This window comes from Budorcas taxicolor, chromosome 9 (assembly GCF_023091745.1).
Source record: "Budorcas taxicolor isolate Tak-1 chromosome 9, Takin1.1, whole genome shotgun sequence".
Lineage (NCBI taxonomy): Eukaryota > Metazoa > Chordata > Mammalia > Artiodactyla > Bovidae > Budorcas > Budorcas taxicolor.
In genome coordinates this window covers 79174366-79200615 of record NC_068918.1, presented here as the reverse complement: position 1 = coordinate 79200615, position 26250 = coordinate 79174366, and the positions used below count along the sequence as shown (strand labels likewise).

The 26250-nt window shown below is 43.6% G+C and overlaps 1 protein-coding gene across 1 annotated transcript in view; it reads right to left on the bottom strand.

Annotated features, from left to right (window-relative positions):
* PLEKHG1 (pleckstrin homology and RhoGEF domain containing G1) overlaps positions 1-26250 on the bottom strand; it is a 147920-nt gene that overhangs the window by 24898 nt on the left and 96772 nt on the right. Inside the window, exons 5-11 of the mRNA XM_052645782.1 lie at positions 18018-18064; positions 13647-13797; positions 8930-9061; positions 6359-6541; positions 6172-6267; positions 5902-5988; positions 147-180 (exon numbers count right to left, since the gene is read on the bottom strand). Coding sequence (XP_052501742.1) covers positions 147-180; positions 5902-5988; positions 6172-6267; positions 6359-6541; positions 8930-9061; positions 13647-13797; positions 18018-18064 — 730 coding nt within the window. The remainder of the gene's footprint in view (positions 1-146; positions 181-5901; positions 5989-6171; positions 6268-6358; positions 6542-8929; positions 9062-13646; positions 13798-18017; positions 18065-26250) is intronic.

Below are 26250 nucleotides of genomic sequence, written 5' to 3'. Positions count from 1 at the left end.
ACAGTGAATAGAGAGCTGCTACTTTCTTACAATTGGGTTTTGACATCTCATAATTGACAACTGACATCTGTAAACCTGAAGATAGAAAATGTGATAGATACGAGTGGACAATGAGATTTCAAATTGTGTAAGAAAACAGAACTTACGAATGGCATCCATTTCAAGTATTGCTTGCTTGGCCTGAAATAAAGAAGATGTAGTTATAATTACAAAGACCTGTTTTGTTTGTTCCTATTTTAAACTACCGATCCCAAGACACGTTTTATCCCACTGGGATGAGTGGTTTTTGAAAGTTTTTATAGAACTAAAACTCCTTTCTTTTAGGCACTAATACCGATTTCAAGGGATTCAAACAGTTGAGCATCCCCATGTGGGTGGTAGATGCTGTCCCTTTGGTGCCCCAGGGCTAAGCTTACAGCCTCCACCAGGCAAGAAAAAAGGGAAGGAAGAAAGGAGGGAAGATGGGGGGGGGGGGGGGGGAAGATAGAGGGAGGAGGAGGAAGGGAAAAGAAGAGGGAAAGAGAGAAAGACACTTTCACCAAAGGATCCATACTGGCTGAGCAGCTTATCACACAATCTAGATTCCTTCTATGCAACCCTGTTCTATTGAATCCAATCTCAATCTATGCAATCAAAGGGTCAAGGAACAGAGCCTACACCATCAGCCCTCCTCCTGTCACGGGGGCATGATAACTCTTTTGAGCTGAATGCAAAATAGTTCCTATGTTTTCCTCCCTCCAAATATGATGCACTTATCAGCTGACTCTCCCAGCTGCCTGCAGCATGCCTGCACCACCATCTCTTTTGTGTGCCCTGGAATACCCCGAGGGGGAGAAAGAGCTGCAGTGTGGAAGATGCGCCCTGGAGGACACGGTCCGTGATTCAGCTCTAGCTCTTAACTAGGCAAGTGCTCTCACATTTCTGCATAACTTCCCTCAACCTGAAGATGGTCAGATAGGATCCACCTTTCATACTTGCTACTGGTAGCAAACGACAGCCATTTAACCCAGTTAGTTACCATCTACTCCGGCAGGGGACTGACCCCGATAACCTTGACTCTTGCTTCCTATACATACATCCTTCACCCCACCTCAACCCTGAGCTTCTGAAGTTTATTGCTTTGAGGCTTCTTTTGGTTATGATTGTTGTCATATGTTATCAATGTTTAGGGAACTATAAAAAGATAAGTTAATGGCCTTAACATGAATTATTTTGCCCGAGGATTCAAAGAAGAAAAAAAATAAGATAGGCTTTCTTGCATCTTGAATGTCATTTTCATTTTTCAAGGTAGTGTGACTGAGCCTATATTATGCTAAGAATAACTTACAAAATAATTTTACTTTGTTGCAGTATGTGACATCACAGCAAAAATGTCTAGGCTAAGTGGCAATTAAAAAACAAAAGCCTTGATGCAGTCACCTTAATTTTGAGAAAATAAGTGTTTATTCTTTTTTATAACACTGATATTTTTACCATACATTTAGAGCTTGAGGTCACTAGTCAAGTTAATTTTAGACACAAATGTTAGCTCAATTTCTGTGAAGGGCATTTGCAGAACCATGTGTATACAGAAAATCCAACAGTTTCTACCTGCACCCTATTACCAATTAATCTGGACAAAAGTTAGTGTATATACCACATATATAGATGGACCATATGGCTAATTTCCAGGAAGTTTCTTGATATTTATAAGCTTGACTTTAAGAACTCAGTATTTTTTTCTTGCCTTGACATTTAATATCAAAAAGTACTATTCCCACTTTTTCCACTAGAGGTCAGTCAAGGACCATCACGGAATTAAAGGACCAGAAGGAGGTTTTGTTCTTCGTCGTTTGTTCAGTTGCTAAGTTGTGTTGACTCTTTAGGAGGAACCTAACTTCTTAAGGTGTTAAATAGTAGAACAATGATACATTTTTTGATATTTTTCCCATTATGCATTTCATTTAATAAGAGTAAATATCTTTTAAAAGCTTTAAGAAAATAATTTAAGAAATAGTCTTAAGGAAACTGAAAAATTCAAATTAGTAACAATCCTGCTTAAATAAAATAGAAAATTATCACAACCTTATAGTGGATATAATATAGTAAATAAGAGTGCTTTCATTTTCCCTGGGAACAATGTAGTTAAGACCATCTTCGGGGCCAGGCAGAACTGGGTTTGAATCTGGACTCAGTCCAGATTGCATAAACTAGTCCTAATTGCATAAACTAGGGCAGTTTACTTTCCATCTCTGAGACTCTGTTTTTATTTCTCTAGAATGGGGAGAACAAGACCTTTAGCAGAAGGCATTTTGCTAAAAGGAAGAAATAAGCATACAAAGTACTCAGCACACTGTATGGTGCTCAAGCATTTGTAGCTGAAAAAACAGATTTTACATCCTAAAAGGGTCAGGGACAAAAAAGTACAATTCTGCCGTGACTCTATTAACCCTTATAAAATATAAAGGGAACAATGCTTGGAATATACACCCCCTAGTGTGGGAGAAAGAGGAAGTTCCCTAAGCTAGCTTCATTTCGTAATGTCCAATAACTGCCTTTCAGAACCCCTTTGGCAGTTTTGATTTTCCCAGGGACAGGTGAACAACAGGTGGGGCTTATGAATGGCACCTGCCATTGCTCAGAAGGGCATTCCAAGAGATGAGGCCAGCAGACAAATGATTAAGTATGAAGAAAATGCATTCACCTCTCTGCGTGAGTTACCTGACCCCTTGGAAGGCCCTGATGAGCTGAGACTCACGCCTCAGTCAAAGCCCACACCCATGCACATTCATTTCCTGGGCACAGAAGCGCTGCTGACAGCCCCTGAGGACAAGCTTCAAAGACTTTTCAAAAAGTATGCAAAGAGCAAACAGACTTTCTCAGAAATCTCAGATAGCGTCATTTCCCACCCAGTTCTACTCTCATGAGCATCGTCCCATTTACCGCTCTACTTGCCTCCTCCCTGCCCCAGCATAGACCCCTTCCCCATACACGTGGATCTTCATATCCTTTAGGACATCTAACCTTTCCCTTCACTCTAGAACAGCAAGCAACGCATAATCACAGCCGCCCCCAGAGCCTATCATCACCTAGAAGTGCCCTCCCTTGCAGGTAGGACTCCAGAAGTCCCTCCTTCAGTGACAGATCTCTGTATTTCCATCTCTCCACCCAGACTCTTGCTGAACCAGTTCTCTGACTCATCCTTCATGCACCTGTTTTCCTGGTTGGTTTCACGCTCCACTCAGCCTGGGAATTATGTTCAATCACTGCAGGTTGGATACTGGTTAGCACTCTGCCTTCCCTGTTGACCTTTCCCCTCATGGCTCTGCTGGTCCCCAACCTTGGGCAACCCATGTGTGCCAGAGTTCTTCACACTAGTTTCAAAGTTGCTGAGTAATCACATTGGTTCGTGGTGGTCAGCCTCAGTGGGGTCCAGGATTCCTTTCACAGATGGCTGTAGTCAGCCCCACTGACTCTCTAGCCCATGGTTTTTTTAAAAAAATATTTATTTATTTGGTTGCACTAGGTCTTAGCTATGGCACATGGTATCTCTGATCTCCACTGCTGAATCCAAGATCTTTAGTTGTGGCATGGGAACTCTTAATTGCAGCATGTGGGATCTATTTCCCTGGCCAGGGATCAAACCCAGGCCCCCAGCATTGGGGGCACAGAGTCTTAGCCCCTGGACCACCAGGAAAGCCCCTAGTCTATGTTCTTTAGCATGTGCTCTGAATCTCTCCACTTGCCCTTGGACACCTAGCCCCATCTTTGCTTCCACTCACCCAGCAGATGCTATTACCAGCAACTTTAGTGAAGGCACACCCTTTAAGCTCTCTCAAGTCCACCTCAAAGTTTATCCTCCCTTTATTTTTCTTCTTCCCCTAGCTCAGGGAAGATGTTTCTGACTCTTGACAAGACTAACCCCTACACCTACTGGTAAAGTTAATATAAAAAGTGTAATTAGTATAGAGAAGGTGAATGGATTTCTTAATTTTATATAGAGTTGCACCAATTTTTGGTTCCTAAGACCAAGGGAATTAGTTCTAGCTTTTAAAAGCTTGAAAAAGCCATATTTTTATATATGGAAGTGTGCATTAGCAGTTCTTGCATATTTTTTCAGTAAATAGTAAGTTTTGAGTTCCCATCATTATATTCACAATCTAATGTTTTTATTAGACTATATTTACAGTACACACCCCCACCCCAAATTTTGGATTAAGGATGTCCCTATCCTTCCATCTCCCCAGAGTTACATTCCAAGGAGTACCCCACCTCTTATCTTTCCTGTCTCCTGTTTCCTTTCCTCATCCCCTCAGCTTACATGCTCACGACATTCTTCATGAGGGCAAAGTATCTTTCTTTGCTCTTATCTCTCCTCAAACTACTACTGCTTGTCCTTTCTGAACTTTGCTTAAAAAAAGAAGGCCACACCCAGTCTGTTCCTTATTTCTCTTCAACCCACTGCTCTTTCTCTCCCTTATATCTTGGTTGCCAAACCTAATATCTGCTTTTGTTGGAATCTGTTGTCATCTCTTCGGCCTTTGAGACGGTTACTCCGCTCTTTCCCAGGGAGGCTCTTTCCTTCCTTTCTTACCATACTTTCTCCTTCGGTTTTCTTACTGCCTCATTTAGCCACTTTTTCTTTGGTTCTTCTCCAAATCCTCCGCCCCTTGCCGAGCACTTAGATGTTGGATTCCCAAGGGTCTGTCTTCCCGTTATGCATTTGTGTGGGCCCTCCTATCAAATCTCCGGGCTCTGGTGACTGCCAGGGTGGACAGACCTGCGTCTCTCCTGCAGCTGAACTGTCCCTGCACATGGGCCACCATGCCTCCCTCTCAGGCCCATCCAACCGGTTCCTCTCCCTGGCAGCCTGTCTTGGAACACCAGCCTCTTGGCCCAACACCTGACTCATCCTGACTTACTTCTCCCTCCCCTCTTCTACACTCCCTCTCCTCCTCCTCTTCTGCCACCTGGCAGTGCCCCTCTTCTCCTTTCCAGCCCACCACGGAGACCTGCCAATTCTTTTCCTGCTGCCAGTGATGCTCTACCAGCTTATCCGTCACACTGCCCCCAAATGACAGTCTCAGAACACAGCACAGACCATCCCCTCCCTCCAAAAGCTTCAGGAGCTTCCCCCTCCAATAATCCAGGTTCCTCAGTGTGTGGGCGTGTGTGTTCAAAGCCTTCAAAGGTCAGCTGACTGCTTTCCACTTCTCTAATCTTACCTCCTACTCCATCTCCTGAGAACTCGACCATTCAATCTGAGGACTTCCATTCGAGCACAGTCTGTGTGCTGTTGAACACAGGGCCCCTTTTCACACCTCTTTGATTTTTGTTTATGCTGTTCTCTCAGCTTGGTTTCCCTTGTTCTTTTCCCCATTTAATAAAAATATTCCTCCTCCACCAAGACTGAGGTAAAAGGCATTTTCTTTCCTCTCCTCACTCGACCATAAACTTGAATACTTTAATCGTCCACAATACTTGGCTTATTTCTCTATTAATTCATCATATTTAGCAAACAGTTCATCATTTAGCTCCTTGTCTGCAGATTCCTTCGCAGCCAAGTCTGGGTCTTGCTTCCCACAGAACCTAAGCCAGCTTTATTTACCCTAGGTGCTTAGCAGAGTATTGAATAATTCTCATAACTCCCTTATTTTGTACTAGTGCTCTAGAAAAGTTTTTTTACAATCTTTCCCTTATTTTTCTTCTTTCAAACAACAATGACATTAATGAACCAAAAACTCTCTGCGAGTCTCTCTGAATATGAATCTTTTCAGTATGAATGGCTGATGCAACTGTTCCCTTATGCAGCTTCTCTTTCAACAGGCTTCATTTTGAAAGTGTACATTTATTCCCATCAGGCTGTCTCCCTGAGACCTGAATTCCCTTCCATTTTATTGTTCGTTGCCCTCATGGTCTTACCTTAGCTGGAATCTTTGCCGCATGATTCTCCAAGATCAGCCTCTTCAGGTGCAGAACCCACAGGCGTTTGTCTTGCTGCGACTTCGCCTACCAGGAGGAGAGGTGGACAGTCACGCAATCCTACCTCTCACAAGACACGGCCACCCCTAGGACCTCCGACCGGACGGGCCACACGCAGGGTGGCCAGCAAGCCGTGGAAAGGCCGTCAGGCACGTGACGCTCATCATGCACGAGGGTGAGCCTCACAGGGAGGCAAAGGGACGCTGGTACCTGAACCGTGTGCTGCAGCTTAGGGTTCTTGTAGTGGAAGACGCTGAAGCTGAGCGGCTCCTTTGGGATCACTTCCACCAGCATGAGGTTGCCGCACTGGAGGGGCAAGCAGAGAGGGTGAGGCAGGCTCGCAAGGGAGTGGAACCAGCGCCCCCAGTCCCCACCCGGGACACCCACTCAGACCTACCAGGATGTGGGCTTTGTATGTAAACGTGTCATCTCTCTTCTTGGTGATGAGCAGCAGCTTGTCAAAGAGGAAGAGCGTCCGCTCATTCTTGGCACGCTGGAGGCGAAAGGTCCCTTCGAGCACTAGCTCCCCATAGCTGGTCAGGTCTGGCCCCTTCCAGTTGGTGAGCAAACTCTGTATCTCCTGAAAGAGTGAACATGCCCTGTGATTACACAGGAGGTGGGAGGGCAAGGTGGGGAGGACCTTGGGAAGGTCCTGTTCCAGGGACCTGTTTGTTGAGCTTTGATGGGTGCGTGCATGCTGAGTTCCTTCAATCATGTCTGACTCGCTACAACTCTATGGATGGTAGCCTGCCAGGTTCCTCTGTCCACAGGATTCTCCAGGCAAGAGTACTGGAGTGGGTTGCCATGCCCACCTCCAGGGATCTTCCTGACCCAGAGGTCGAAAGTGCCTCATGTTTTGGGCTTTGGGAGGTGGGTTCTTTACCACTAGTGCCGCCTGGGAAGCCCACTGAGCCTCAGGAATGGGGTCCAAATACCTGCGGCAGGGTCTCAGGGTCCTGAGTGGTGTCTGATGTCCACGACATTTAGGGCTGGTGTCACTTCAGGGTTAATAGAACTTAACCAAGGTGTTATTTGACAGGTTGCTAATTACTTCTTCCCCTCCTGCAATAATCCCTCTAAGGCAGTGAGGTTGTCTTTCAAAAGCCAGGAACAGAGGCTGCCAGTGTGTGACCTTCTCACCATCCTTCCCAAGATATGCTCATCCCTTATCTTGGACAAAAACCTTCAGAGCTACTGACCTAAAAACCTTCTTCCAGAAACTGAAGTTACACCAGATATAAGTAACCCATAATAAAAACTGGTAGAAGATCACACGAGATACATCTTCCAGAAATTTTCTGACATTAATCCCATTCATTGGGGGAAAGGAAATAGACGTTTCTTCACCAGTGTGTTTTTTGTTTGTTTTTGTTTTTTGGCTGCATCGGATCTTAATTGTGGCTCACGGGTTCAGTATTTCCCGTGTGTGGGCTTAGTTGCCCCTTGGCATATGGGATCTTAGTTTCCCGGTCAGGGATCAAACTCATGTCCTCTGCATTGGAAGGCAGATTATTAACCACTGGGCCACCAGGGAAGACCCCCATTGCATTTTTAATGGAACTTGATAAATAGAAATGGATAACCAGACTTTGAAGTTTCTTTGGGACGTATTGTATATCCATATTAACTTTTTAAAGAAAATGGATTTTGTTATTTTGTGAAAATGAAAATATTAAAAAACAGCACTGAATTAAGCAGCCCACAAAACCACTCGAAAATTCTTAAGCTGAAGGTACAAACAGAGGTGATTCAGAGCCAGAGACTGATTTAGTGGTGTCTTCAGACTGCCAGACAGACTCCTAAGCTATGAAAAAACAGTCACTGAGCCATTTCTGAATATCTAGCTGACATTATGTCCACAGGACACTTCAATGATGAAGCATTAGAACCTTTATTATTGCTTACACGAAGCAGATATGGCCTGGAAGATTAGAATGTCCTCTTCCTTTGATTTTTGACAGTCAATTACTATCCTCTGGCTGCACGTAAATGAAACCTAGAGCTCTGTTCGAATGTATGGGCCAAAGGACATGGGTTTCTCCCAAGCTGAACACAGGTGCTCTGCATAGCATGGAGTCACATTGGGCTTTTCTTTTACTCCGGGGACAACCAAGAGCCTCGGCCTAGTCTCTGAGCAGACACGACCTTCAGTTTTTAAACAGCGCATCTTCTAAGGTGCCTAGGACATGGTCACTGACTTAGCATCCATCCAAAGTTCCCAGGAATTTAGAGCTAAATACGGTGACGATGGAAGGGACATTAGCAAATGTGTCTTGTTTTAAAAGTGAGGGGTCTAAAATGCCATGATACATCCCCTCCCCAGGAAAGCTGCCAAGGACCTGGTTCTGGACTTAGTCCTCCTTCCTGAGTCCCCCGCCGCATCACGACATGTTCGCCACCTCATGACTTTGTGAATTAGTGACAGAGACACAGAGGCTTAAACCCCTTTTACGCAGTTTGGACCCTCAGTCGTGTCTGACTCTTTGCAACCGCATGGACTGTAGCCTGCCAGGCTCCACTGTCCACGGAACTCTCCAGGCAAGAATACTGGAGTGGATTGCCATTCCATTCTCCAGGGGATCTTCCTGACCCAGGGATTTATTTATTTTTAACTGAAGGATAACAACTTTGCAATACTGTGTTGGTTTCTGCCATACATCATGAATTAGCCACAGGTGTACGTATGACCCCTCTCTCGAACCTCCCTCCCACCTCCCACTCCATCCCACCCCTTGAGGTTGTCACAGAGCCCCAGTTTGAGTTCCCTGAGTCATAATAACTACATTCAACAATGATCAGTATTATTGATGGCCTACTCTTTTTTTTTGGTCCTGATGTTTCTTAGCGAGATCTGTGATGAAGACCCTGGGTGGCCTGCAAGACTGAGCAGGCTTAACATCTGATTTGGGAAATGGTAGCAAGCAATAGGCCCATGGGCTCACCAGACACGGCCACCCCGAGGCCTCACCTGCAGGCGGACAGCATGTTCATGCTTCCGCTTCATGTCATTGATGTGCCAGGCTACTCTCTGCATCGTGTCTATGGCGTCAAGCACCACATCGTAGCCCTCTGTGTCCTTGTCAAGGTGATTTTCTATTTCCTAAAACAAAAACAAACAAACAGCAAAAAACCACTCTAATTATTTTCTTTTTTTTTTCCATATAGTCACTGAAACAAATGGTACTTCTAAGATGAGTTTCTCATTTTATTTTTGCTTATTTATTTACACACTACTATCTTTCCTTAAGATCTTGAGATAACTACCAGAAAAACCTGCAAAGAAATGATAAGAATGAATAAAAGTGGAGTTAGGAAAGATAGAAGTTGATTAGAATTTTACAAGGAGGAATTTGACAAGGATGATGAAATAAGCATATAGACCATTAAGTCTCACAGAGACATCAGGGTGATTGTAGGAGATAGGAGAGTTGATATTGCAGTTGGAGATTTCTGAAATTCCTGGTGGCCAATGTATATAGTTCTCTCTGTTAAAATACAGAAAATATACTGATTTTTTTTTTTTTTTCCCTCCCAGAGGAAGCAAAACATCACACACAGGGCTTAGTACATAACAAACTAAAGAAGAAAAAGAACATAGTGGACATTATGTTTCAAAAAAAAAACAACCTATGTAGAAAGTGTATTTTCATGTAGTCAAGGCTTTAAAGCCCAAATGAAATTCACTAAAGATACTCCTTCTGAGTGTTGAGAGAGAGCTTATAGTTCAAGTATTCACTCTCTGATGCTCAGAAGAATGTAACACCAGCACTTAGCTAAGCTTTGGAATTCCACAATCCCAGGCAGATGAGAAAGGGACAGGGTTCTTTTCCAGTTCTTTCAGGTACACAAGACACACGTCCCTAGACTTCTGTGAGTCTAAGGATAGGGACTATTGCAGAGTCCCTTTAATCCTTTATCTTCTCAAAAGTGCCCACGAGAGAACTAGGTGGTAAGTAAATGCTTATTTAATTGAAGCTGTATCTTGTTAAAAGAGCAGCAATACCTTGTAGGTATCTAAATTCCAATGTAAATATCTAAGACAGTAAGAAGATATTATGATCAATTAGATTGTTCCTATGATCCTTATCATGCACACATGTTAAGCTCAAGGGTAGAGGTTGAATCTCATGGTATAAATTATGAAAATTCCATTGTTTTATAGTCACTTTGTTCACTTTTACTGAATCCTCAAACTTTCCATCCAGCTACAAACTGGCAAGGAATTTACATTTTCTTTCTACACTCAGACTCAGCTGTTAGAAAGGTCCTATGAAACCATATCACTAATAACTTCCAGATAAGATCAAGGGCAGCACCCCACTCCAGTACTCCTGCCTGGAAAATCCCATGGGTGGAGGAGCCTGGTAGGCTGCAGTCCATGGGGTCACTAAGAGTCGGACACGACTGAGCGATTTCACTTTCATGCATTGGAGAAGGAAATGGCAACCCACTCCAGTGTTCTTGCCTGGAGAATCCCAGGGACGGGGGAGCCTGGTGGGCTGCCGTCTATGGGGTTGCACAGAGTCGGACACGATTGAAGCGACTTAGCAGCAGCAGCAGCAAGATCAAGAGCAAACTTTAAAAAATAATCATTTCTTCTTTTAGCCTGAGAGGCACTCCTGTTGATCATAAACAGACTCAGAAGTACAGAGTGTATTCCTGTGGGGATCTTCACGGGTGACTACACAACTTTGAAGGGATGTGAAAGACATAGAAGGAACACTTTAAACCAAGTATGAAAGCAAAAATACTCCAGGAAACCGGAAGTTAGTTTTAAATTCATCTAACTACTGCTCATCTCTTTTTTCTTTACTGTCAGCTGTTACAGACCTAGTGGTTGTATCTTCCACAAATTAGTATGTTGAAATCCTTTCCTTTAATGTGCTGGGATTAGGATGGGGGCTTTTGGAGGTGACTAGGCCATGCAATGGAGAAGGCAATGGCACCCCACTCCAGTACTCTTGTCTGGAAAATCCCATGGACAGAGGAACCTGGTAGGCTGCAGTCCATGGGGTCGCCAAGAGTCAGACACGACTGAAGTGACTTAGCAGTAGCAGTATCAGGCCATGCAAACGGTGACTGCAGCCATGAAATTAGAAGAAGCTTGCTTCTTGGAAGGAAAGCTATGACAAACCTAGACAGTACAGTAAAAAGCAGATTCATCCCTTTGCTGACAAAGGTCCGTATGGTTTTTCCAGTAGTCACGTACGGATGTGAGAGTTGGACCATAAAGAAGGCTGAGCACCAAAGGATTGATGATTTTGAATTGTGGTGCTGGAGAAGACTCTTGAGAGTCCTTTGGACTGCAAGGAGATTAAACCAGTCAGTTCTAAAGGAAATCATCTGTATGTTCATTGGAAGGACTGATCCTGAAGCGCCAATACTTTGGCCACCTCATGCGAAGAGTCAACTCATTGGAAAAGACCCTGATGCTGGGAAAGACTGAACCCAAAGGAGAAAGGGGTGGCAGAGGATGAGATGGTTGGATGGCATCACTAATCCAATGGACATGAATTTGAGCAAACTCCGGGAGACAGTGGAGGACAGGGGAGCCTGGTATGCTGCCGTCCAGGGACTGCAGAGAACCGAATAGGACTTAGCGACCAAACAAGCGGCCCGAGAGTGGCGCCATCATAAAAGGGGTTAGTGCTCTCATGAAAGAGACCCCAGAGAGCAGTCCTGCCTCTTTCTACCATGCGAGGAAACGAAGAGGAGAAGGCCGGCTGCAAACGAGAACTCAGCCATGCTCGCCCCCTGGGCTTTGGCTTTCAGCCTCCAACACTGAGAAATAAATGTTTGCTGTCCAAGTCACCCAGGCTATGGCATTTTGTTATAGCAGCATGTACTAATATCCCAGCTTTTAATTTAGAGGGTGAGGGCTGTTCTTCCTAGCAGTTAACTCTTTGTAAGAATCTCAAGTGGAGTCTTGTTTAAGCGACAGAGATCTGAGACTTTTCTTTTGATTGACTTACTGTCTAGAAAGCCATTAGGTAGATATTATTGGGACACACTGGACTCAGATGGGTTTCCCTGGTGGCTCAGATGGTAAAGAATCTGCCTGTGATGCAGGAGACTCGAGTTCGATCCCTGGGTCAGGAAGATCCCCTGGAGAAGGGAATGGCAGCCCACTCCAGTATTCTTGCCTGCAGAATTCCATGGACAGAGGAGCCTTGCAGGCTACAGTCTATATACCATATTAGCAGAGTCCAGCAAAGATCTATCGTGGGAAAGCCAGTATTTTTTAAAGAATTATTTGGCTACCTCTTAATCCCACTAAATTTAGGGGTCATTAAAGCCAATCGAACAACTAAAGTAATATCCACAATGTGGTTTCATAGGACACAAGACTCTCCCAAGATGGGCCACACAGGCAAACAGACAGAGCTGAGAAATTTTTGGTAGAGATGGACCATAAAGAGTGCTTTCAGTTTTAAATGCGTGTGAACTAGGCAACCTTGGCATGCTTAACCAAGTTAGAAGCCTGGGATCATTTAAAAAGAGATACATGTATACTGCAGGCATGTTGATACAGATAGGAACTCTGGATTTCAATCTTTTAAGAAAAGATTTTTAATGTAGCATTAAAAATAATAAAGTAGGGGTGTGGGAGGAAGGCTCAAGAGGGAAGGGTATATCTGTAAACATGTAGCTGACTCACTTTGCTGTACACCAAAAACTAACACAGCATCGCAGCCCACCAGGCTCCTCTGTCCACGGGATTCTCCAGGCAAGAATACTGGAGTGGGTAGCCATTCTCTTCTCCAGGGAATCTTCCCAACACAGGGATCAAACCTGGGTCTCCTGTATTGCAGGCAGTTTCTTTACATCAGGGAAGCCCCATTGAAAGCAATTATACTCCAATTAAAAAAATAAAGTAACAAAATAAAAATAAGAGTTTTTCTGTATGGACTGCCTGTGAGGCACCGTGAATCTGGGAAATGCCCAGAACTGGGACCCAGGTAGTGTCTTGACCACAGCCCTGCTCTCAACCTAACCACTGGGATATCCTGTCTTTGTCAAATTGCCAAGGCAAGTCACCCTCCTTACAGAATGAAATTACTTTCGAGAACACTCTTTTCCATTTTTATCAGCTTCCTTAGAGGATAAGAAATGAGGATGTCTGAGAGCTATGTCTACTTTTGTTTCTAAAGCCTCCTTAAATTTTGTACAAATAATGGGAAATGATAAAACGAGAACAGAACCCAAAGTGAGGTGAAGCCCAGCTCAAAGACATTTATCACACTGCTCATCTGTCTTCTCTCCTTTCAGCCCTTTCTCTTTGCTCCTACGAAAGCCAGTCTTTGACAAACAGCTCTTACTCCCAGCTGCCTACCGAATCCGGGCTCATGGAAGTAAACTAAAGCATACACAAAAAAATCTGTTGTTCATTAAGAAGACAGCTCCTTGCTTGAAACTGTCACTGCCTGGAGTGAAGGACTTGTAAGCCCTTTCACCATTAGAGCTAAAATGAATCTCTCTACTTGGCTGTTATCAATGAGGCTGCAGGGCTACCATATAAATATCTCTAATTCCTCAAAGCAGATTAGTCAGTTGTAAAGTATGAGTGTGGAAAATGTTTCCATATGTCCACAGCCACTTTTCATTTTTTTTTTCTCCTAAACTTAATATATACACATAAAACCCTTAGCCTCTAGAAAGTCCTTCCAGTGCAGGCAGAAACTTACATGCAAAAGGAGATGATACTTGAGAATCCGCTGAACTGGCTTCAAGAGATAGGACCCCAGAGGCAGTGAGTGTTTCAAAGTTTCCTGCCGTTCCCTGAAGAATTTGGCCAGCATCTTGTTCCTCATACACTCTGTTAGCACGGCCACGGACCTGCAAGAATATTTTAAAATCAATGCCGGTGAAAGTGAAAATGTTAGTTGCTCACTCATGTCCAACTTGGCGACCCCATGGACTGTAGCCTGTCTATCCATGGAATTCTCCAGGCAAGAATACTGGCATGGGTTGCCATGCCCTCCTTTGGGCGATCTTCCTGACTCGGGGATTGAACCTAGGTCTCCTGCATTGCAGCTGGATTCTTTACCATCTGAGCCGCCAGGCAAGTCCTTTAAATGCCAGTGTATCAAGGCCTTGAAGCAGATAAAGTGGCAAGAGGGCAACAGGTAGACTAGAAGGCCTCTGGGCAGGTGAGGAAAAAGTGTCCCCCTGGTTGAACTGGGTGAGTCTGGTCCCGATTCACCTCTGGGTGAATTAGAAAAAGACACTGTAAGAGGGCAGTGAAACATGGACACGTGACATCTAAGCTGCCAGCTCTGTCCTTCAGGGAGATGAAGCCCCTATCAGGACACAGGACTTGCCAAAGGGGATTTAAATTGGATGGAACCCCAATTTAAAGAATCTGCCTGCCAATACAGGAAACGCAAAAGGCACGGGTCTGAGCCCTGGGTCGGGAAGATACCCTGGATTAGGAAATGGCAACTCATTCCAGTATTCTCGCCTAGAAAATTCCATAGGCAGAGGAGCCTGGTGGGCTACGGTCCATGGGCTTGCAAAGAGTTGGACACATGGAGCGAGTGAGTGCACACACATGAGCATCTTTGTTCGCTGTTCAACTTCACATCTGCATTCAGTGTTCCCAAGTTACACTGCAAGGAGCGGTCACCATCGTACTAAGAAAAAGGAGTGGCTTCTTTCCAGCAGACCCAGCCCCCTGCCAGACATCTGTCGCCTGCTTTGCTGGTTGTGTTTGTGTAAGTGCACAATGTGTGTGATGTTACATGCAGGTCTTTGGAGACCTCATTTCCCAGGGAACTTCCCTTTGAGAATCTCTGAACAGACCTTTCTGTCCACCTCCAGGTATCTCTCTCCTCATTCTAAATTCAGTTTTTGAAACAGCTGGTTAACCTTGGTCCTCAAGGACCGTGCTTTACAGAGTGTATTAGAAAAATGGCTCAGGAATCCTTCTCTACTCCAAAGGCAAGAAGTATGGCCCCCAAACATTCTAGACAGATGGCTGAAACAACACTCACATCTTATCCATGAAGTAAGCTGGTGGTCTTGTGAGGTCACACACACATGTAAATTAAAATCTCATGGTCTCATAAGTTAGAAGCAGGTGGAAGTGATTTCAGCCCCTTTCTCCCCAAGTCTTAATAGGTTTTCAGAATTAATTCAGAAAATTGGAGCCAAACAACAAAATAAAACTCCTTGGAAGGAAGTGACATGGACGGTGGTCTCCTGACGAAATGATCAGAATCCTTTTTGTGTCTGACTGCTTGGAGAAATATCTATTCAAACAGATTTATTTTTCCCTTCAAGTCAAGATTTCAAAACAATTCTTTACCATGGAACCCAGGGACTTTTCTAAGGCTCTTTAGAGTCAGAATTAGCTGCTCACTGGCTGTCTAACCCTCTGAAGTCTTGAGTTCTTGCACAAGGATAAGACACCTGCAGGAGATGCTAAGCACACTGAACTCCAGATTGAGGCCTTGTGGGGACATTCGAGGACAATGACCTGAGTGGGTCTGGCCCTCTCCCTGGGGACAAGAGGGAGGGCTTGAGCCTCTTCCCAAGGAAGTCACTGGGGCGTGACTGCTATGAAGAAGGATACCTGTCAAGGCGTGCAGGAGACACTTAATATCACCAGCCCAGGTCCAAAGAGGGAAGACACGTCAGATGGGCTGAAACACCTGGCGCTCACGGCTTGTGAAGACAGGGGAGGGGAGGGAAAGCTTGGGCCTCAGAGAGCAAATGGTTAGGAGGGGGATGAGAGAAAATCTTTTCCTATGAACATGAAAACTACACAACTGGGCAAGACTCGGATGTACCCACTTCACTGAGAGGGCCTGGGAGCATCTCCCTGCTAACATGTTTCTTTCCTTCTTTAAAGTCAGATCTGAAATACAAAACACTTCCTCCAGGAAACTGTCCTGACTTCTCCTCCCTTCTCTTACTTCTTTAGCCTCTGTTGCACATGACTGTGGTGATGCTGTGCTGACTTATCTTCACTGATTTGCTCTTTCCTAATGGCTGTCCCACTATTGCATTTGGTTCAGTTCTGACCCTCAAAAGAAAATGAACTGCTTGAAGGCATGGGATATTAGCTCCTATCTCCCGCCAGTGTACACAGAATGTGGACTTGTGCGCCATGAAGGACAGGCCCTCAGATACGTCCTTGCACAAATGACTGTGCCTGTCCGCACCCTGAAGCAGCCTAGTTTATAAAAGTTGCTTTCATTTTGCACTCTCCATTCTTTTTACGAAGTTAGAAAAATCTTAATATAAACCTCCAAAACTAAATATTCAGAAGATATTTCTTCCAATGACATGTTTATAATGAAATTTACACAGACATAATCCTCCACACAAGCCACTCTAGCATCTGGCTCCCGATAACTGGGTCCAGGGCTCTGCTGATTCTTCAGAGTTGAAAAGGTTTTCCATTTCTCTCAGGAGGAAGGTCTGTGGAGAAGTTGAGGCCTGATTCTGTGATTTCTCTGCATCAGGGTGTGGTATAATGCTGGCTTTTGGCATAAGGACCACAGATTTAGTTGGGGCATCCTACAATGTCCTGATTATCTTTAGCAGAGAGGTGGCAACAAATGTTTTAGGAGACAGCATTGTGTAAGTGAAACTGTGTAAAGTGTGGGTGGGTCTACAGATAAGGAGATGGATAAATGTACTAATCTGCATGTGGGGTTTTGTTTTGTTTTCAGAGAAACCTGGGAAGAACATGCCTGGCCACCAACCAAATAAATCACCACAGCACAATATGAAGACCAGTATTTACAGGAGGATGTGAAAATCCTCCAATGGAAAGAGTTTTGCCATGGTAAGCCCAAGCCTCTGGTCACATCCTTTAATCCACACTGGCTTTCTACCACCAGGCAGGAATGACCCACTTGCTCTTCCTGACCACAGTGGCATGAGGGGCTCAGCCTGCTGGATTCTCTTCAAGGTGGACTCCAGCACCCACTTTATCCTTACGGACACGTCCATACCAAGACTGGCTACAGAGTAGATAAAAGTTCCCTGAGCTCTCTTCCTGGTTCATGCCTAACATAACAATGCTAGTCCTGCTAGTCATGGGCAGACAGACGGTAGAAAGGTACGGGGCAGAGGGAATCACAAAGCTTCAGAAATTCTACAAGGATGTGGCAGCATGAGGTCTGAGGCCAGATCAACCTCGGTTTAAATCTCAGCTGGGTCCGCTCACATGTCAGCTGTGTGACTCCTGTAAATTCAATAAACCTACTGGAGGCTCGATGTTTTCATCCATGCAGTGGGGATGGGGCAGGGATGGTGATAAACAAGCACTTCTGGAGGGCTTATCAGGGCCAGGCCCTGTGTTGTCTGTGCATTCTGCCTTTCTTTAATCTCTTAACATCTCTAGATTGTTGGGAAAATGAAATTCAACCACATTTTGTATTTATAGCACCAAGAGTAGCACTTGAAATTACTAAGTGCTCAATAAATGTCTTTTGCAGAAAAAAAGATTTCCAGCAGAGTGAGTCATGGTCTTAGACCTGATTCCCTTACTGAATGATCACTGAGGCTGCTCCTTCAACGGCCCTCCTGCCAGCACCTCTGGGGTAAGTGAACCTGAATTGATGGTCCAGGTAGGAAGCTTATCATGATCATTCCCTTCTCTGAGCTCCATAAAGCTTGTGTAGCTTCTAAAACTTACATAGCAAAAATATAACCTATTTTATCCCCAGATGGATTATATAAACTCATTAGCAGGGCATCCCACATTCTTAAAAACACAGCACACATACAAAAGGGTTAATAGATAAGCCTTCTTCTAGCCAAACACTTTTAGGAGTCCAGTGGAGGACACCTAACAATCTTTTTGGTCTCCTCCAAGGTCATTCACAACTTTCCCCCATGCTGGCTCTTCCGGGTAGTCCCTAGGCCTGAATGGATCAGTATCAGGATACCCCTGTGATCCGTTCTCAGCATTTCTGCAGTTTTCCCACAGTATTCTGCACAGCGCCAGGCACATAGTGCCCACTGACCACATATACTGTGTTGACCGACCTCAAGCAACATGAAGGTAAGCAAAAGTATTTCCACACATTCACCAGGCGTACCTTGGATAGTTCGTGCAATACTGGGTATAAATGTGGAACTCTTCACTCTGCAAGGAAACAAAAGAGATGTAATAGGCTAAAAAAAAAATAGTAGAGACAACAACATTCAATGAAAAATAAAAGATATATCATTCATCCTTTAAAAGGTGTTGTTTTATAAGTTGTTTCTCTAACCACCTTGGCCTGTCTTCTGAGTCCCTGTGGCAATCATTCGTGCCATTTTAACTACCTTGATTTATACCTAGAATCCACATGCACTTGAACTCATTTGAGATCGATCATTAAATACTTATTGAGCATCTGCTATGTTAGATGAATCTGAAGGCAAATAGGAAGAGGAAGACAGCAGGGTTTTTGTTCCCAGGTGCTCATGGTCCTCTGGGGCATTTGCAGGGTGAGAGAGAAATATAAGCAGATAATTTAAATATTATGTGGTCAGAACATGTTGGAAGCATGTGCAAGGGAATACTTTCAAGCCGTGTGTGTGCAGCTTCCTCTGCCCACGGTCTTTCCCACCTTTTTCACTGGACAGCCACTAGGCACCTTTTGACATTGAACTGAGGCTTTATTTCCTCTCAGGGGAATTTCTTGAGTTCTTGGACGGAGCCAATTGCTCCTACTCTGGGGTCCCACAACACTCAGTAGCAACCTATCTTACAGCATTTGCCAAATGAGCATGACATTTTTTGTGCATCTTCTGCCACTCTACACTGTGAGTTTCTGCAGGAGAGGGGCCATAGCGTGCTTGCCTGGCACATAATGTTTTTTGAACTAATGAATGCCCCTCTCTCCTATGAAGCTGAAAATTATTTGAGAGCAGGATCCAAGTCTGCTCATTTGTACATCTAGGACAGCAGCAATGCCTCAAACGCATTAAATGTTTGGCTAACTAATGGGGGATTCTTGCCTTTTGCTATGGTTCCCTTATCAGCAAATTGACTCCAGATTCCCTTATCAACAAATTCTAGACATAATATCACTTCACTTACTTGTAAATACTTTGTATATATCTTTAACAAGAGAACTTTAAAAGAGAAACATTACCACAATGCTATTATCATCTTTAAATAATTCCATGGAAAGGACTGGGAGGTTGGCATTAGCAGATGCCAACTATTATACATATAAGATGGATAAACAGCAATATATATAGTAGTATATATCTACTGTATAGCATAGGGGACTATATTCAATATCCTGTGATGTACCATAATGGAAAAGAACATGGAAAGAAATATATATATATATATATATATATATATATATATATGTATGTATGTATAAAAAAACTGAGTCATTTTGCCATATAGCAGAAACTAAACACATTATAAACAAACTTACTTCAAGAAAATGTAAATAAATAATTTCATAATATCACGAAGGTTCATTATCACTATTCCTATTTTTTCTTTTCTTTTTAAAAATTATAGTTTTCTGTTTGCTCTGTATTCCAAATAACATCCATACACAGCAACTTGATATTGTTGATATCTAAGTCCCTTCTAATCTATAAATTCCCCCTCTTATTTCCCCCCTGCAATTAAGTTGAAGAAGTCAGATGATTTCTCCTGCAGTCTCAGTTTTGCTGATCAAGTCCCTACGGCTTTCTTTACTGCGTTTCTCTGTCTTCCACGCTCCTTGTGGTTTAGAAGAGGCTTGACTGGATTTAGGTTCCATAATTTGGCCCAAGTACATCATAGACTGGATTGTACTTAAATTGAGAGGCATAGGAACTGGTTGTTTCTTTCTATGATGTTAATAATCATTGGTAATTACTGCTTAGGCCTTTTAATTCATGAAGGGCTGCAAAATGGTATTTCCAATTCTACTATTCTTTCTTCATTCATTAGCCAGACTTTTTTTCCCAGAAAGGAACTACCTTAGATTAGTTACCCTGCAGTTTGTGGTTTGTATGGGGAAGACAGGATAAATGCTTGATTCCTTTCCTTAATTTTCAAAATAATGCATCGGCTCTCTAATATCGTGTAAAGGACTTGGGTTTTTTAACATCACTGTGAATTTCATGAATATAAACATATTTCATGACTTTCAGTTGTTTTTAGTTAGCTATCTTTTTATTGATGCTCCAACGATCCCATCTTTGGCCAATAGGAGCCTCTTCTTGAGTATCTGTGACCCGACATACAGCCTCCAGTAGCTCGTTGCTTTCTGGGGTGACAAGATGTTTCAGATCCTCTTGCACATTTCCCTCCCACACTCATTCTCCCGGAGCCCGGATTCCTTCACGTAGGCAACAGTATGTGGGACTCACAATCTGAGCGTTAGCGATGCTCTTGCTACCAGGTTAATTATCATTTCTAGGCCTTTTCAGTGGACAGAGTTAGAAATATGGTGTTTCTAAAGCTAAAACACATGCTTCAGTTCAGTTGCTCAGTCGTGTCCGACTCTTTGCGACCCCATTAATTGCAGCATGCCAGGCCTCCCTGTCCATCACCATCTCCCAGAGTTCATCCAAACCCACGTCCATCGAGTCAGTGATGGCATCCAGCCATCTCATCCTCTGTTGTCCCCTTTTCCTCCTGCCCCAATGCCTCCCAGCATCAGAGTCTTTTCCAATGAGTCAACTCTTCACATGAGGTGGCCAAAATATTGGAGTTTCAGCTTTAGCATCATTCCTTCCAAAGAACACCCAGGGCTGATCTCCTTTAGAATGGACTGGTTGGATCTCCTTGCAGTCCAAGAGACTCTCAAGAGTCTTTTCCAGCACCACAGTTCAAAAGCATCAATTCTTTGGCACTCAGCTTTCTTCAGTCCAACTCTCACATCCATACATGACCACTGGAAAAACCATAGCCTTGACTAGACAGATCTTTGTTGGCAAAGTAATGTCTCTGCAAACACCCTCTTCCAACAACACAAGAGAAGATTCTACACATGGACAGCACCAGATGGTCAACACCAAAATCAGATTGATTATATTCTTTGCAGCCAAAGATGGAGAAGCTCTATACAGTCAGCAAAAACAAGACTGGGAGCTGACTGTGGCTCAGATCACGAACTCCTTATTGCCAAATTCAGACTTAAATTTAAGAAAGTAGGGAAAACCACTAGATCACTCAGGTATGACCTAAATCAAATCCCTTATGATTATACAGTGGAAGTGAGGAATAGATTTAAGGGACTAGATCTGATAGACAGAATGCTTGATGAACTATGGAATGAGGTTCGTGACATTGTACAGGAGACAGGGATCAAGACCATCCCCATGGAAAAGAAATGCAAAAAAGCAAAATGGCTGTCTGAGGAGGCCTTACAAATAGCTGTGAAAAGAAGAGAGGCGAAAAGCAAAGGAGAAAAGGAAAGATATAAGCATCTGAATGCAGAGTTCCAAAGAATAGCAAGAAGAGATAAGAAAGCCTTCCTCAGAGATCAATGCAAAGAAATAGAGGAAAAGAATAGAATGGGAAAGACTAGAGATCTCTTCAAGAAAATTAGAGATACCAAGGGAACATTTCATGCAAAGATGGGCTCGATAAAGGACAGAAATGGTAGGGACCTAACAGAAGCACATGCTTAGTTCATGCTAACACTTGCAATTCAGATTCAGGACTAGAGTGTTTCTAATTAGCCTCATTCTTAATCTGTATTTTCTTTCTTTTGCCAATTCCAGTTCTGAATGACACAACTGTGAATATTCATTTGCTTTATCCCACAATACACACAATTTTGGAAAAACAATACTGAAACCATCATATATGATATCATTACTGAAAACGGTTAAGGATGTATTTGCTGTATTTTGCCCATAGCATATTTTTTGGTTGATTGCCATTTTCCTCTGTGTGGTCAAGCTACAAACTGGATTCACAGTTAGGTTCATTGTTTCAATCTGCTTTCATTTTTTGAAGGCTGTTTTAAACTTTAACTTTGTCTTATAATTATGTAAAATAAATACATGGTTTCAAAGTCAACTCTCCAAAGAAATGCACACTCAGAGAAGTCTGGCTTCTATGTCTTCTCATTCTAGTCCATTCCCTGCCTCTCCCCTCAGGAACCAACTGCTAATCTTACAGTTTATCTTTAAAAATTTTTTTTTAAACATACACATTGAAATATAACTTTACCCATTTCTAGATAAATAAAAGCAAGTTATATCAGTGATTCTCAAACTTGAGCATTAGAATTAACTTGAGAGCTTATTAAAACACAGATTACTGGGTTGCACCCCCAGAGTTTCTGATTTGGTAGGTCTGGGTAGGGCCTGAGAATCTGCTTTCTAACAAGTTCCTATAGGATGTGGCCCAGAGACCACACTCTGGGAACCACAGTGCTAGATTCCCCACCCCATCCCCTTTCTAGCAGTATATAGCAATATTCTTTATTTGGTTTTTCTGCTTTGTACTACTCTATTATGTGACTATGCCACAGTTTATTCAACCAGGTTTTGTTCATGAACGTTTGGGCTGTTTCCATGTATTGCATATTTCTGTGGGTGGCTCAGTGGTAAAGAATCCGCCTGCCAATGCAGGAGATGCAGGTTTGATCCTGGGTCAGGAAGGTCGCCTGGAGAAGGAAATGGCAACCCACTCCAGTATTCTTGCCTGAAAAACCCCACTGAGCAGCCTGGTGGGCTGCAGTCCATGGGGTCGCAAGGAGTGAGACACAATTGGGCACGCACACATACACGCGTGTACCTTAGATTTATAAATTGTAACGATTAGTACTATAAAGTATAACATCACCTTTGTTGAGATTTTGTCACTATATCTTTAGGATAGATTTCTGGAAGTCGGATTGCTGGAATGAAGGGTGAATTCAAATGTACTTTTCCTAGACATAGCCAAATTCCCCTCCAGAGGGTCTATTTTGTTTTCCCACAGTTAAAGGAGTGTGTATTTCCCCATGGCCTTGCCAACATAGTATGCTGCCAAAGTTTTAAACATAATATTTAAAAAAACACTAAGTTGCCAAATTCTAAAAATTAGAAGATAAAAATTTTTTGATTTCTGGCTTCTCTTGAAAAAGTATTAGATCCATAGGCCCTAGGCCTACAGTTTCACATAACACTTCTGTCCCCAAGAAATAAGTACCTTGACGCTCTGGCCTCTGCCTGGGCCCATTCACGCACTGTGTTCATCAGCTTAGCTCCTGAAGGCACTGGAGTGTTCCATTTTCCCCAGGGATAAGAAAGGCACAGTGACTTGCCCAAGGTCTTCCAGGAAATTAACATCAGACTGGAGTGCCCCTCTCTCTCTATTCTTTGATCTGGGATTGAGCTGTATTCCCCCCACCGTGCAAGCACAGAGTGCAGAATCTTAACCACTGGACCACCTGGGAAGTCCCTGGAGCCCTTCTCTGGGTGTACTCACACTCTCACACTTTCTTGCTTCGTTCCTGCCTCCTGCCGCACTCAGTATGGGGTTGAACAGCTATTTGGCTGATTTCCTTAAACTTAGCATCATGACGGAGGAGGCAATGGCAACCCACTTCAGTACTCTTGCCTGGAAAATCCCATGGATGGAGGAGCCTGGTGGGCTGCAGTCCATGGGGTCGCTAGGAGTCGGACACGACTGAGCGACTTTCCTTTCACTTTTCACTTTCATGCATTGGAGAAGGAAATGGCAACCCACTCCAGTGTTCTTGCCTGGAGAATCCCAGGGATGGGGGAGCCTGGTGGGCTACCGTCTGCGGGGTCACACAGAGTCGGACACAACTGAAGTGACGCAGCAGCAGCAGCAGCAGCATATGAAATACCAAACACAATGGCCTCAATAAAAACATTCTAAATTACATCATCTACCCTAAAAATACCTCAAGGCTTCTCTGCACAACTGAATTTGGGGCATTCTGTGACATCATGACTCTGTTCTGTCTTAAATTAGGCAGTTTTGATTTAAATCTCTGATATATTCTTAATATAGAACCAAATGCATATTTGATCTTAAATTTATAAGCCCTGTGGACAGTTCAAATAATGGCTTTACGCCAAAGTCAGTAACTCCTATTTAGTTAATCCCTGAATAACTATTTCTTATGAGATATGCACTCAAATCCTTTTCAGAAGTATTTAGGGAGAAAGAAGGCAATGAGAGAAAATTATATAAAAACAGATATCTTCTTCTGGTTATTTAACATTTTCAAGTTGCAATTAGTGATGATGTCAAAATAAGACATTTAATTATGAAAGAACCAAAATATAGCCATCAGGGCCAACTGAACATGAAGGGTGTTTGAACGTTTCCTGAATGAATAATCAGAGAATAGAAATCTGTATGATTTTAGGGTTTCTTCTGCCATAATGTTAATGTCTCCCCACTCCATCTTTCTCCCTCCCTCTACTTTTCACACACACACACACACACACACACACACACACACACACACTCACTCACTGATGACTGAGCAGTTTTCACAGGACAGTACTGAGAAAGGCTTACTCTGTAAGGAGACATTGATTTGTGTGTGTGCATGCTAAGTCGTTCAGTCATGTCTGACTCTTTGTGACCCCATGGACTATAGTCCACCGGGCTCGTGTGTCCATGGGATTCTCCAGGCAAGAATACTGGAGTGGGTTGCCATGCCCTCCTCCAGGGGATCTCCTGGACCCAGGGATTGAACCTGTGTCTCTTATGCCTCCTGCATTGGTAGGGGGTTCTTTATCCCTAGTGCCATTCAGGAAGCCCACAACATTGACTTGAATAGACTCCAATCATATTATTATTAATCATATTAATCATATTATTAATCTGATACCAGCAGTTTCCTGAGGATAATTTCAACAAGTGGCTCGTGTGTGTGTGTGTGTGCATATGTGTGTGTGTGTTTGCGTGCGTGCATGCACACACACATGCCTGGACACTGAAAGGAGACAGTCTCCAATGAGGAGGGGGCCACGCATCAGGTGAAAGGAGGTGGTTAAGGGAAGTTGGGCCTCCGAAGACAAACTTCCCTCCTAAATGTCACCCAGGGTCAGCCTGGCTGACAGTCAAGCTGAGTGACGGAAATGAGAGTGGAGGTGAAGGCAGGAAGCCACGGAAACCCGCTCCAGGTGTTTCCAGAGCCCTAAGACCAGGCGAGCGCTCGGGGGGCGAGAGCTTGGCCTGCCTGGCGGGGACGCTCACCCCTCCTGAGAGTGGCTTCTGCAGCGCTGTGTTGTTCTTTTCTAGGCAGCAGGTAAGAAGGGCTGCGTTCTCTTGTCAGGAGGGATTTCGGTCGCCTAGCCATACCACAAAAGCAAGGTCAAACTTGACTCTCTGTGTAAGCCCCAGTGACTCAGATAAAAGCAGTTGGCAACTGCCAGCTTCACCTCTTTCATTAAAGGCCCCTCAATTAAAGCAATTTTCCACTCCTCCCCAGAGGTGAGCAGCTGCTTATGTTTCACAAAGTGTAACATCTTCTAAATTTCAGGGTGCTGAGTGAGAAGCAGGCTGTGCCAGACCCACACACACCCCCTCGCTATTCCCTGCTCACACACAGGAGTGTGGAGTGCTGCAATCAGTCTTCCAATTAAACTTGGCAATATCGCAACAAGAAATCAGATTTGGGAGTTGGCAACCTGGTGTGTAAACAAACTTTTATGTGAATAATTAAGCCAGAGCTAAGCATATGCTGGACCGTCTTTAATCAACTTGTGATTACAGTTACCAGAAAAGCCCCAATGTTTCCGAAAGCTTCTATGTTGTTTATTCACTGTGGTTATTCTAACACAGCTTCTTTGAAATACTCAGCCTTATCTTTTACCCATTTCTCCCTCTTTCATTTTCCTTCTCTTTTCCAAATTCTTACCCTTCCCGGTGACACAGGCCACTTGTGAGAAGAATTGTGTGTGTAAGTATGTGTGCACAAACATTTTGTATGTTAACACATACACTGCCACCCACAAAGTCAGGCGTGTTTTATATATAAGTCCGTCAACTGCCTTTAAGGAGCCCCACTTGAGTAGAACCAAGAGTGTTATGTTTGGATTCAAAACCATTGGATCATCAGAAATAACCTTATGGAATAACCCTGGAACCCGGTCAGGCTGGGAGGACGTCTCCAAGTTCACACTGGCCTCCGAGACTCTAAATGAGATGCTAACTCTCAGTTGACCCAAAAGCGCCATCATGAACTTTGCCTCAACCTTTGTACATTTGAAACCACAACTGTAAAAATCACATGAAGTTTTGCTGGAAAAACAATTTCTGCTAGAGGTTTTCCAAACAAAAGCTGCTGAATTTTTAGAGAAACGTAAGATAAGATTCTATTTACAGTAGGACATCAAGAAAGTAAT